General features: G+C 31.0%; 1 protein-coding gene across 1 annotated transcript; it reads right to left on the bottom strand.

The window, feature by feature from the left end:
- Positions 1-11713: 11713 nt before the first annotated feature.
- On the bottom strand, positions 11714-13307 carry LOC125862856 (uncharacterized). Its single transcript, XM_049542982.1, has 3 exons — positions 13086-13307; positions 12806-12907; positions 11714-12721 (listed from the first exon to the last, which is right to left on the bottom strand). The coding sequence occupies exons 1-3, from the start codon at positions 13305-13307 to the stop codon at positions 11714-11716; spliced, it is 1332 nt and encodes a 443-aa protein (XP_049398939.1).
- Positions 13308-15071: the final 1764 nt, after the last annotated feature.

Below are 15071 nucleotides of genomic sequence, written 5' to 3'. Positions count from 1 at the left end.
AAACACTACTAGCTAGACACTTTAATAGTATTTATTCATCCATAACCACCATTATTGAGGCGTATAAAGCTCTAATCAAAATCAAGAAATCATGATCTGTCATAGATCCTTCAATATTTGTTTGACTCAGAGGCGGATTAAAGATTCAAGCATAATAAATTCAACATCTATATTTTGTACCGTTTAAGTGAATTAACATATAAGGCCTAGTCTAAATTCATATGATTTGATGCACATGTTTTTGAGGCTCAATGTGACATAATCCAAATTGAAATACAAATTCATGATCCGTAAGCATATTAATTTGTCATTACTCTAGGGGTTATTGTCGTTAACCCCATTAACTAGGGGTACTATTAATATTAATTAAAGGTAGCATATTATATGCAACTAAACCATTGGCTCATTAATGCAATATTGCTTATACAATTTCTCAATTTGATGATTATGATTGATAAATGCTACACATTGTATTAACTAAGAAACTAACACATGGATTAATATGCTAGTTGGAAAAATTTAAATCATAATTTATATATGAGAAAAGACATAAAGTCACCACTGAAGTTGTCCTGAATTTTCAAAAAGACACCTTAACTTTGCAACCGTTGATTAAATTTTAGACGGTTTTGTAATTTTTTAATTGAATTATTTATTCGGTTTCTGATTTTAAGATTTTAGCTAATGGTTAAATCAACAATCCAATAAAATTATACAAAAAATATCTTTTTATCTATGATTATATAGTAATGGCTTTAAATGGTAAATACAAACTCTAATAATGAGCAAAAGCCGACTAATAAAAAATCAAAAATGAATTTCGTATCGATTTGATTCTCAGTGTGCTTACGAACCAAAAATCAATAATACACAAAATCGGACCGAATCCGATAATTAAGCACCCTTAGATAAAATTGGCAAGTTTAATCTCCCTTTTCCTTTCACGTAAAGTTTACAAATAGCCATTTTTAGCCTCGGTAATTGAAACTTAGTTTTACTATAATGGAGTTTCAAATTTTACAAGTGAAATTTCTGAATTATTATCATGAAGTTTCACACGTGAAATTTCAACTTAATGATAATGGTTATTTTTTAAAGATAAGATCAAAAAGTGGTCAGTTGACGTTGTCTCCTCCTTGTTTTCTTGTTGTTGTTGTTGTTTTTGCAACGTGCATACCTAGTGGTCTCGGGTTCGAGCCCTTAGTATGGAGAAAATTATGTTAGGAGCGCCACTCTCGAATGGACCCTGCAGTGCATGATTCAAATTTATTAGTTGGAGCTTCAATGTGGACTCCGGACACCGGATGGGAAACAAAAAAAAAAGAATATAAAAAATCTCACATCAATGACAGAACTTTACGTATTTGGACAATTCACCCTTCTAAGCTAGCTTTTTGAGTCGATTTAGTCCAAGATCCATTTAACATTAAATTTTCTAACTTTTTTCTTTCTTTTTTCATAATTTTAAAATAAATGGAAAAATCAAAATATGTTTACATGTTAAATCAAATTTCTTTGGTCAAATTCCAATCCTCATACTCATAATATCGAACAATATTTGAGTTACTATTCATTTCAACATGTACCTACCATTGCAACTTGGTTTTAAATTACTGTAATGTGATTGCTTAAAGATGCTCTTATTAGTGAAATACAAATTTAGTCAAAATAATTGACATATATAATGTTAGGAAAGTACTAGAATTTTCAATTAACATATAAAAGATCTTGTGAATAGAGCCAAAATAATGTGATTTTGTTAGGTTAGAAGATTGTATGATGCTGCAAATTGCACAACTATTTCAACATTATAGTAAACCCTTGTTGTCTCCAACTTAACTGGAAGAACTTTACCAATATATTCAACTCCTCCATTATTTGTTGTACAACAATTAATGGGATATATATTAGGAAAAACTACCTCTTATTAAACATATATCCATATCATATATACTAAATTTATATATATATTTTCAAATAATTACGTATCTTACCACTTGTTAAGAGCTGCTTACTATATATATATTGAGGAAGATACACCTAGATACATATATTTTTTCTATCGGATACACTAAAATAGAGAGAGGCAAGTGAGATAGTCATGTATCCAAGTACATGCAAATCACACTAGATACACACTAGATACATGTATTTGTATGTATATATCTAGTATGATTCACATGTATCTAGGATACCAGATACGTTGGATAGAGGCGAGCGAGATGGGAGGGGGGTGAGGGAGGCAAGCGAGATTTGTTATATATCTCAGATACATGTGAATCCACTTGAATATGATGCATCTGGAACAAATTACACTTGACCTCATGTATCCCGAGATACATGAATCTGGACGCACCAAAATCAGGTAAGATTCATAATATTACAAACTAGAGTGTACCTATGTAATTAGCTGCTAAACTAGGTGAGATTATTATAAATTCCCTTTATATTATTGCCCTTCTTGTTCTCTTTTTTACCATGCGAGATGTGGCAAAATTGATGGTACTTGACAAGGGATCTTGAGTTCAAGTCTTAAGAAATAGGGAGGCGGGAGCACATTCTCTTAATAGATCCTACACAACACGGATTTGAATTAATCATGCTAGTAATTTCGAAAATTAGATAAGTAAACAAAAGCCATTTTTGTTTGTAGTGATGCCTCTTTTGAAACCCTATAAAATCTTGAATACTAACTTAACTTGTATTTTGTTATTGGATTTTGAGAATCAAAAATACAATTTATGATTTGTTATCTTTGAAGAGATTGAGGTTTAGATCTCATTGTAGGGAGACTATGGAACAGCCAACAACCTAATTTTGTACAATAATTTCTCAAAAGTACATATGCAAATAAAACTTATTCTCTTTAATTTCATAATTTGGAGACTAAATGCCAATTGGCATAGTTTAAAATTCAAATAAAAGTACCACTAGACACTTTAGTAGTCAAACCATAATCACCATGATTGAGGCCCTAGCTAGAAAGAGAATATTACAAAAACCCTAGTTCTCTTCAAGCTACACAATAATTGTCCATGATGCAACATTTTCCTCAAGGTATTATTTAATCCAAAATGATTCCTTTACATCTAAAAATGTTGGCATTTTGATTAATAATGGATCAAATAATATGCAACTACCAGACTTTGTTCAAGATTAGTCCATTTCTTGGAAATGTGGAGGTTATAAAAAAGGGAAAATTACCTGAATACAAAATTTATTTTACTATGTTCTCTAAAATTCTCTACCATTTAAAAAAATTACAAAATTCTCAACTCTCTTTTATTCTCGGATACATTACTTTACGTAATGTATCGGTCGAATACATCACTTTACGTGATGTATCGGAACTACGCAATGCATCGGGAACGTTGAGTGATGTATCTAAAACTGAGACGCGATGTATCGAAACGTTGATGGATATTGTTATAATTGAATTGTATGATCATTTCATCGAGTCGCTAGTTTTTCTAAATAAATTCTGACATATAGCTAATATTTGGCCATAAATCTTGATGAATTTAAAATTGATGGGCAAAACTTAGATCTCCGTAATTTTGATAGCAAATTTCGACGAATCGCCAAAATTTGGTCACAAAATGTTGACGGATATTTTGTTCAAAATTAATCTAAATCTACTTCGAATCATGATTTCAAATTTGATTTTCAATTTTCTAATACCAATATTTCAAAAAAATTCTAATATTTTGAGTGTTAGTTCAAGGATGTAACTCACGTGGTAGATGTCGAAGTAAGGATGAAACATAAGTCATCCCCAAGAAAGAGAGTTTTAAATTTATGGGGTCAATAATTTAAGGAAATGGGGAGATTGAAGATGATGTTACACATCGTGATGGAGTACATGAGGTAGATGAAATGGAAGCTCGCATCCGATGTCTTGTGTGATCATGGTAAATTTTATAACGTGGTGGTCAAACAAGTGATGTTATATGGGGTGGAGTGTTGACTGGTCATGATCAACTTGCATGTCCAGAAGATGGGAGTAGCGAAAATGAAGATATTGAGATGAAATTGTGGGAATACTTGGAGAGATAGGATCATGAATGAAGCTACTTAGACAAGGTAAGAATAGCCTCCATAATGGCTCAAGATGAGGGAGTCGAGGTTGAGATGGTTCAGACACATGTTAAGAGAAGATGCATAGATGTCCCAGTGAAAAGGTGTAAGAGGTTGTGTATAGTAGGTATAGAAGAGGTAGAGGTAGGCCGACGAAGAAGTCTTGAAAGAGGTGATTAGACAACACATGGTTGTTCACCTACAACTTATCGACATGATCCTAGATAGAAAGTTATGGAGGTTGAATGATTAGGGTAGAAGGTTAGTAGGTCAAGTATGTTGTCTAGTTTTCTTTCCAAGTATTGTTATTATTATTACTATTACTCTCTTGCTATTTTATTCTTCGATTTTAGTATTACTCGTTGTTTTATTTGATTCAGTTACCATATTATTTTGTCACTATTACTATCCTCTCTTCTTCATTGTTTTCATCGTTCCATCTTCGATTATGTTTACTTTACATGTACATCTACAAGAAAGTATAGAATTAGCTATAACTTTTTAGCAACAACAATGATGTTGTTAAATATTAATATATGGCAACAACTTTAGTTAGTTGTTGCATACTTGATTTTTATATATATGTTTTACTTGAGTCAAGTGAAGGATCTATTAGAAACAATTTCTCTATATTCATAAGACAGAAATAATGTTTATATACACATTACATTCTACCTTTTGTAAACTCCACTTATAAAATTAAACAAGAAGCATGTGAATCCATGTGTTAGTTTCTTAGTTAATTAATCTCATATATATATATATATATATATATAACATTAATTAAGAAACAAATCTCATAAAGCCTAAAGCATTAATGAGCCAATGGTATTGTTGTTGTCAATATAATAATATTAGAAGGAATAAAACAAGGGTAGTCGTCCACGGTTTTACTTTTAAACAAATACATTTTGAGATTTGTATCCTAGCATTAAAGTTAATTACTTAATTAGTAGACTCTCTATTGTGCAGATAATGGGGAAAACGACGATTATAACCCCATTGCTTAATTTATACTTTGACTAATGACAGTAATGAGTGGTACAAATACAATGAAAGAAACTCTAAAAGAGACAAATTCCATGATGCTAGTTGTCTTTTTAAGAATTACAATGAAAGATAAAAAGTGTTACTTGTAAACTCAAATCATTCTCAAGTTTTTAATTTTATATTATTTTGTCACTATTTGATCTAATGTGTGTTTGACAAAGCTTATAAGCTGATTAAATTTACTTATAAATTTTGATGACTTATTTATGTATTTGGTACGTAAAGAATGAATCTTGAATCTAACACTCTAACTTAATTTCAAACATTAGCCTATATAGTACAGCTAGTCCAAGTGCATATAATTAAGGAGATCAATTGTCTATCCCTTTTCCAGTGTGAGACTCTTAATACTCCGCACATATAGACCACGTTAATTAACTATAGTGTGGGCATCATAATTCTAGAGATCCAACTGAGTTAGCTCATAAAATGAGAATTGTATATATATATATGGAGACCAATTGTTTTCGATGTGAGACTCTTAACATGGCAAACATATAAAGCGTTTATAAATTTTTAACTTTTTTTTTATATAGAAACCATCCACCCAGGCTTTCACCTCCCTACCATTTTATATGTCAATTGCCATGTTGATCAATACTATAGACTAGCTTATTTGCATTTTTTTTATTTTTTGCATTATGTATAGTAGTATCTATTATCTAATGTAGGGGTGTACATTGCCGGGTTGGTTTGGGTTTTTCAAATATCAAACCAAATCATTTGTGTTGGATTTTTAAATTTATAAACCAAACTAAATCAATAAAACTCGAGTTTTTCAACCTCGGGTTATTTCGGGTTTTTCCAATAAGTATTAATACAAACATATAATTTACTTGTACTTCAAATGTTTCATCAGTCATAGCAAAATACAACTATCTAAGGTGTTTCTTAAGAAAATAACACAAAATATGATTTGATTAATGACACTAAAATATCCAACAAAAAATTAATAATGAAATGTGAAGCAAATATTGCAAATTAATAAGTCATAATGAAAATGGTCATAATTTAAAAGTACTAAATCATGCTCAAATAAGTTTAATAAGTATTAGTTACATGACTAAATATTAAAGGAAATTAAAATTAGATTATGTATTTTAATTATCTAAACCTATGTAAAACTAAAGAACAAATATTCAATATTATTGTCATTCTTAGTGTTGAATTGATTTTCTTTTTGCATTAGTATTAATTTGATTTTGATTTTAGCTTTATTATAATTACCAACATCTGTGGACTATAATCTTTATTGGACCATTAAGAATTCTAACTTTCAAACATGAAATAATATATTAAAAGATAAAAACTATGAAAAAGTATAAGAAATATTTAAAAATTATATCAAAGTAAATATTTTTACGTATAAACTGAAATTTTAAAATTATATATATAATGTTGGGTTAGTTTGGTCTCGAGTTGTTTTTTTTTAGTTAAAACCAAATCAACCCAAATATAGTTGGGGTTTTTTTTCCAATACCAAACTAAGTCAAACCAAACCAATAGTTGAGTTTTTTTTTTTCAATTTGACTCAGTTTATGATTTGGTTCGATTTTGTACACTCCTCTAATCTAAGGGTATAAAATTGCCTTGTAATCCAACTTGTATGAATTGATCGTCCAATTATCTTGAGTATGCACTAAACGTGCATAATGTGGGGGGCAAATTTCTTGGGTAGAATTACATAACTATATTCCAAGTTGTTTATAAGAAATATAATTCATAGATAAAACGAAAAAGATAACTCAAAGAAGATAATACAATCCGATATGGTGCATATCAAGTCACGGATGAAATCAACTTATATTTAAAACAAAAGTTTCAACTTTCATTATAGAAAGAAATCTCATGCACATTTGTGTGTATATAAATAATAAATAATATTATACCAGTATATATATATATATGTATACGGTTGCTATTTGTCAATTGTCCCTCATCGGATAAAAAGAGAAATGTTAATACGTTTATAAGCTAATTGAACTCTCCCATATTAAACTAGTTATTTTTAGGTCTACAAGCTCTTGCACTCATGCTATGGAAATACAATGCAAAAGTTAGCTTTGCTTTGATCGAGTTCAAGAGTCATGCGATAATTTATTTAAAACGTCGGATTATATTGATCTATAATAATATACGACTCTTCGTAACAAGTCTGATATAATAGCTAAGCTCAAAAATAGAATAATAACTACACATTGGTATAGTACATATCTTTTGTTGATTTTGTTTCTAGGTCTTTGGGGACGTACAACTAGGGTTTGATTAGTTTTATAAACCTCAATAAATCAATAATAGTGAAATACTTAAGTGTCTAGTGGTTCTTGAAAATATGGCAAATAATAGGAAAAAAAAATGATTGTTTAGGTATAGCCTGATTATACAAATCATATAGCTTGTTTTAAATATTGGCTTTTGGTCTCCTATATGAAACAATTTCTATTTGAACATGTATTTTAGGGAATTAAAATCCAATGGCCAACCACCTATGATCTTTCAAGAAATTAAAGATGCAAAAGTGTTGAAAATTAGGTTGTTGGATGTTCCATAGTCTCACTACAAATTAGTATTCAAGATCTAATATGCTTTTGAAATTAGAACACTTTTTTTCTTCTTTATCAAATTAAAAGACTTCACTAAAGCAAAAAAAAAAAGAAATCTTGAGTAGGGAGAAAATTTTGTTGGGAGCCCAATTCCCGAATGGATCCTGCAGTGTGCAGTTCAGATTTAGACATGGCTCCAATGCAGGCTTCAGACACCGAGTGAGAAATCATAAAATTAAAATTAAAATTAAAATCCGTGGTATTATATATTCTTAGATATTATGTCCAAAAATAATGGCGATGATGCAGATTATAATATAAATATCTATCACTTAGTCATAATTAATTAGTTTGTATTTTTACTTCATTAAACACTAGGTATGGAGAAGTATATTTACCTTATCAAGTTTGATCTGACTATTGAATTGTATATACTCTCTCCGTATTCGTTATCTTTTTTTTCTTACACGTTTCTTTAAAATTAATTAGGAAGGGGTTTAAATATTTTATTTTTATTTGTATCTTAAGATATAATCTGTCTTCATTTAACTTATCTATATGTGTCATTTCTCCATAATTGGGGTATTTGTAGTCTTCAAAAATAATTACTATTAAGGATAATATTAAAAAAACAATAATAAAATTTTTTGAACTTCTAAAATGACAAATAATTTGAAAATTTTACTTTTAAAAATTATTACAGATAGATTTGAAACGGGGGAAATAATTATTGGTATCATAGTTCTTTCTCAATAGAAAGAAAATCTTCGTAGACAAAATGAAGAAAAGTCATTTTAATTTTATTTTTTTAAATTCAAATTGAAGTTGAAATAATGAATAAAATTATCCCAAAATAACATTAATAAGTTGACAATAATATTTGAATATATGTCCAAACTCCAAACGCCTTACCTTTGGTCCCTCTTAAGGCCTAGGACAAGACTAGTCCATTAAATAAGCCCAATTTCTAATGGGCCAAAAAAATTGAACTTGATTAACCTCCTCCTCTTCTTCTTTGGAAAAATTACATAAGTGAAGGTATTTTTTTAATTAATAATTACCACTTTTAAGTATATTTTTAATTTATTACCATTTTTGTCAACTTTTAACAATACTTACTTTAAACAATTTTGTTCCTTTAAACTTAGCAAAAAGTGCTACCATTCGCAACTTTTAACAATACTGTCATTCAACCAAATTGTCATAGATGGTTAAAAGAATAATGTTGACAAATGTCGTAAATATTTTTTAAAAAGGGTACACAGAAGTGATTTTCCCTTCTTCTTTTTTCATAGTTTCNCAAATTGAAGTTGAAATAATGAATAAAATTATCCCAAAATAACATTAATAAGTTGACAATAATATTTGAATATAACTCCAAACGCCTTACCTTTGGTCCCTCTTAAGGCCTAGGCCTAGACTAGTCCATTAAATAAGCCCAATTTCTAATGGGCCAAAAAAATTGAACTTGATTAACCTCCTCCTCTTCTTCTTTGGAAAAATTGCATAAGTGAAGGTATTTTTTTTATTTAATAATTATCACTTTTAAGTATATTTTTAATTTATTACCATTTTTGTCAACTTTTAACAATACTTACTTTAAACAATTTTTTTCTTTTAAACTTAGCAAAAAGTGCTACCATTCGCAACTTTTAACAATAATGTCATTCAACCAAATTGTTATATATGGTTAAAAGAATAATGTTGACAAATATCGTAAATATTTTTTAAAAAGGGTACACATAAGTGATTTTCCCTTCTTCTTTTTACATAGTTTCAAATAGTGCAAATTTAATAAAGGGAAACTTTCAAACATAACATATTTAAGAGTGAATATTATTAATTTTCAAAAAATATAATCATGTTGTTATTTACATAAAAAAAACTCAAAACTCTTAAAAAATATACATTGACTATACACTAACTATACATTATGATACACTCAAAAAGTTGAATATAACTTACTTATTCATGAACTATACCAGTAGCAGATCCAGAATCGTCATTAAGGGGTGTTGATGGTTGTGGTAAAAAAAATATAATTATGAGGTGTCAATGATTGTAGTAAAAAAAATATAATTTTGTGGCTACTACTACGACTAGAACACCCAACCTCAAGGACATTTCACAACACCTTAACAACTAGACTAAGCATTAATTTGAGTCAAGAGGTGTCAATACTTTATATATATTTATTGAACCAAAATTTGACCTTTATATATACTGTAATTTTCCGACAAAGGTGTGTCGCTTGACACCCCTTCGGCATGGGTGGTTCCGCCCCTGAACTATACACTAACTAATCAATCCCGACCAACTCAAAATCTCCTCTAAACAGTCTCAAATTTTAGATATGAAATCATCTCGATGTTTCAAGTCTTTTGATATATAATACGCCTAAAATGATTCACGTTTGATGTACGTTACATTTTAAAGAAGAAGGAGGAGGACGACAAAGAAGAAGAAGAGGAGGAATTAGAAAGGTTGCGTCTGGCCGTTTTTTTGATAAATAATATGGACGAACGGAAATTTTTCCTAATTTGTATAAGTTAAGCTAAATAAATGGTAAACAAAATTTATAGGCTGACATTCTACACAATTATCCATTTTTTTCACTCCAATGACATTTANATTCCCACAGTTTTTGCAGTGCTTCTTCTACCCATCTCGATCAAAAGCCCCTTCTTTCCTCGTCCGAGGGACTTTTTCTTTATAATTTCTTAATAGAAAGAGGAAATCCGCTGTTCGGAAGAGAATACAGAGAATCCGCGAGGAGCTAGAAGAAGACCGTTGCTATCCGGCTATCTCGAAATTCAATGTATGAATAAAGGGGCTTTTAAGCGCTTCCCTCGTCTTAGAGCTGCGTATTCAATTCGCATCAAAAAAGTGAGAAGGATTTGCTGCCGTTTAGAAGCACAACATGATGCATATCCGCTCTTAGTACAAAGACGTGCAAGACTTTTGCCACGAAGAGCTTCTTGCTCTCTAGGCTTGAAGGCGGCAATCTAGCTTCTATTGAAACAAAACGAAGGAACTTCCGGAGTGAAGGTTCAGACTTAAGGCTAAGGCAGCGAGTGAGCCGAGGAGAGGTTGAGTGAAATCAGCAGCTAGCCTTTTCGGAATAGGAATGCCCGATGTTCTTGCTCTTCTTCAGTCTTCTTAGGATGAAGCTTTCACTGGAATTTCCTACTCTAAGTTCAGTGACCTGGCACAATCTAATTATTAATTAATAGAACCCAGAACAGGCTCAAGGCCATCTCTTCCAACATTTTCTTACTTCTATCCCTTTGAATAGCAAAGTTGCCCGCGTCTCGTAAGGCCAAGAGTTCTGTCATTCCTCTCTGTCAACTCGAAGTCTAAGGCAAGGAACTTTCAATTCCATTTTCTTTTCTTTTCATAGGCTCTTTTATTGAGACCAAATCGTTTCTTCTTTCAAAAGAGTTCCCCCCCTCCCGCTATTACTACTACAAAGAGACTAGCCGCGGCAAGAGATGAAATAGGACCGGAGTCGTTCAAAGCGAAAGAAGTTCCGATCACAGACAGCTTCTAAAAGAAGAGAAAAGAGAAGAGGGGCAAGGGCGGCAAGACCAGAGAAGGAGCTAAGACCGCTTAGGCCTTTTACTAATGCCCCCACACTAAAAGAGAGAAATCTATGTAACTTTGGATCTTAGCAGCAGTTTCCGAAAAGACTAGTAGCCCTTATTCCTTGCATCAACAGGCAATCCCGCATAAAAGAAAGGCTACTGACTTGGCTGATTCAACAAACAAGGGAAAAGGGCATCCATTCAAACTGCTCCCATTCCTATGTTGACACCAAGAAAAAGAAACCCTGGAGCCTTCCTCTCTATCCATTCCTTTTTCATAATCATAAAGGATGGAAATGCTTAGCTTACTAAACCAGCAACAGGGACAGGTGCACGAACGACAACTCCAAACGTCACACATCCGCCGCCTACCTACCGTTTAGGTGGCCACCAGGATATCTTGATCTTTCTTTTGTAAAACTTTATTCAACTCATTCGTCAATAGCAATATCTTAAACATCAAGTGCAACGTAAAGACAAATTCAATTCATGAATCTTGCTCAAAAGATTTTCCACCGCAAATTTATCAAGATGATATGGACAATCAGGTTTCATATCCTTAAGCACATTAACAATTGAAGAAAAAAGAATCAGGAAATTGTCCAAGGTTTTAAAATGAGATCCCCAACGAATATCACCCGGTCGTTGGAGGCCACGTTCTTGATTCAAACCTTGCCCTGTATGAACTTCTCCAAATTTAAGCAACTCTTCCAACTTATCTTCTTGATGTTGTCGAAGTGAATCTCTGCGTTTAAATGAAGCTCCAATAGTATTCAAAATATTAGTGAGAACATAAAAAAAATTATCCACATCCGAGTTCTTTTTGGAAAGACCTACAAGTGCCAATTGCAATTGGTGAGCAAAACAGTGAATAGAATATGCAGATGACGTATCTTGTAAAATCAAAGACTTGAGACCATTTATTTCCCCTTGCATATTACTAGCCCCATCATAACCTTGACCACGTATTTTGGATGTACATAATGAGTGATCCAAAAGCAAAGAATAAATTGCCTTTTTAAATGATTGAGATGTATCATTTACGTGGACAATACCCAAGAATCGCTCTATCACCATTCCACTTCTGTTGACATATCTCAAAATTAGAGTCATTTGCTCCTTATGAGAAACATCCTTTGATTCATCAACTAATATTCCAAAATAATCACCGTCCAAGTCTTCACTGATAGCCTTAGTTGTTTCTTTAGCACAAGCCTCCACAATATCTTTTTGAATTGTCGGACAAATCATCATATCATTTTGTGGAGCATTACCTAATATTACTCTTCCCACATCAAAACTTCTATCCCCATACCATTTCAAAAGTTCAAGAAAAGCACCCTTATATTCGGAACCTTCACTTTCATCATGTCCACGAAATGGAAATCCCGATGTCAAGAGAAATCTTGCTACATCAATTGAGGCATTTAAACGCATCCGATAATCACTTCTAACCTTTTCACTTTGCTTGTCAAAAGAAGATTGGATCGATTGTCGTTAGTTTTTCAAATCTTGCATCCTATTGAAACATTTATGATGGATACTACTTACCTTACCAACATGTTTTTTGAATCTTTTTAAAGCTTTGTTCCAACACCTAAAACCATCTCTTGTAAATGAATCTCCGGCATTTCCACGACTTTCAAGTTCATTCTTGAACAAATAACAACACAAACAAAATGCCGCGTTTGCTTTAATGCTATATTCCAACCATTGAGATCTTCTCTTAAACCAAGTTGATCAAAATTGACGCATTTTTTCTCCAAACTTAGTTTTAGGGAAGATATGATCAACAGGCTGACATGGCTTTTTGAATGTAATACCTCCTTACCGCATCTCGAATATTAGGACCATAAGATGAAATAGGCATTTGATCTTTGGGATCTGCTTCAAGAGATTTAAAATCAAGCATATTATCCATATTTGAAAGTGGAAAAGAATTTGTATGTCTTTGAACTTTCGGAGCAACTTGTGAACTCACAAATGGTTGATTAGAGCTAGAACTTGGTTGACCATCTTTTGGCTTTGGTAACTTGATGAGAAACTTATCCATTTGTGATTTGATGAATTGATTGTAAGAATTATTTTACCTACAAAATTAAATATTCACACTTCTATTCAATCTTATAAAAACAAAATAATTTTAAAAAAATATTAGCACAAATAACAAGTTTACTAATAAAAGAATCACAATTATTAGATAACTATTTAGAAATCAAGAAATTCTTATAAATTTTAATATTCAAGCAATCAAATAATGGAACCACTTCGTAAATCAAGAAAAACATATAAAACAAATGAAGTACATTAATAAATAAAAAAAAAATTAGATAACATACCTTGTTACTTGTTCTCAAATCTCACTTCTACTTCAGTATGAAAAACAAAGTGGAAATGTGGAATGAAGCCAAAAGAATAACAATATGATGTCTTTACTCCTTTTTACTTTTTAGTTTAGGGCTTTGAAAAGTCAAAAGAAAAAGTTAAAAAAAAAAATAAGAAAAACGTCTAAATAAAGAAGGAAAGGAGAAAAAGAAAGTAAAAAATATAATTTGACTTTATTGACACTTCTAGCTTAAGTCTAGACATAGCTAATGCAACCTAAAAATATGGGTAATTGAACCTCTTTTTATTTATAAATTATTAAAAGATCTATGAAAAGTGGCACATTTTGTTATATTAATTAAAAATTAAAAATGTTAATATGGATAGAAAAATTTGAACCACAAATCTATGAGTTATGCCCCCCTTATTTGTACTTACTTATCAATATACTAGAGTATTCTTTTTAACCTTGGGTTCACCAATACAAATTTAAAAAGATAATTAAAAAAATAGTAGTATTATATAGGGGTTAGGAAGGGGAGGATGGGTGCATGTGAACCCCCTCCCCTTCATGTACATACGCCTCTATTTGTCACAAAATTCTTTATTTGTTATAGTGTTCTCGTCCTCCAACACATCTCATCTTTATCCTCACCCTCATAGCCTCTACCCGACCTTTCATAATATTTATTTATATTATATAAAAATACTTTTATAATAATATTTTTTGCTTAACACGTTAGGAAATAATAATATTTCATGAAAAATATTTTTTTGGTGTAGAATAATTGATTTGCCCTGAAAGGACAATTACCTAATTAATAAATAAAACTCAAAAGTGCACTAATTAGAAGAAGGTAACACACTAATTGACATTTTTTTCTTCACGTCTCGTTTAAGAATGTTTAATGTTTATCGTATTCGGTGTTAGAGTGCATGTATAGATTATGAATTCGATTGAATTCAATAATTCGTTTAAATAATTTTATGTTTTATTTTATAAAATTTATTAAATATATTTAGATTATTAATTTAAAACTCAACAGTCGTAGAAAAATAAAACTCCGGACTATCAACTTTAAATTCTTACTCCAAATTTGATAGCACTTTGCTTTTTTATTCATTTTTGCAACTATGATAAGGAGACAACCTATATTTGCTTATGCATCCACTGTAAACATGGATTGCCGATTCGACTTTTATTTTTTTTTAGGTAATCTGATGATGTTGTTGAGATGAGGTTTTAAATATAGGCGGAGTTAGGATTAGGGGTTTGCGTAATAGTGGAGCTAGAATTTCAACTAAGAAGTGTCAAAATATAAAGAAGTTAAATTGTGTAGAAGTCGAGGAGTGTCAATATGTAATATATATACATAAAAATATATTTTTATCTAGCTATGCAGTATAATTTCCCGATTGAGGGGTGTCAGTCGACACCCCTCAATTGTATGTGGCTCCGCCACTGGGTTTGCGGTTCCAAAATTTCTTTTAA

This window comes from Solanum stenotomum, chromosome 4, assembly GCF_019186545.1.
Source record: "Solanum stenotomum isolate F172 chromosome 4, ASM1918654v1, whole genome shotgun sequence".
NCBI classification, from domain to species: domain Eukaryota; kingdom Viridiplantae; phylum Streptophyta; class Magnoliopsida; order Solanales; family Solanaceae; genus Solanum; species Solanum stenotomum.
The sequence above is the reverse complement of the archived record's forward strand: the minus strand, read 5'-3'. Positions and strand labels throughout refer to the sequence as shown.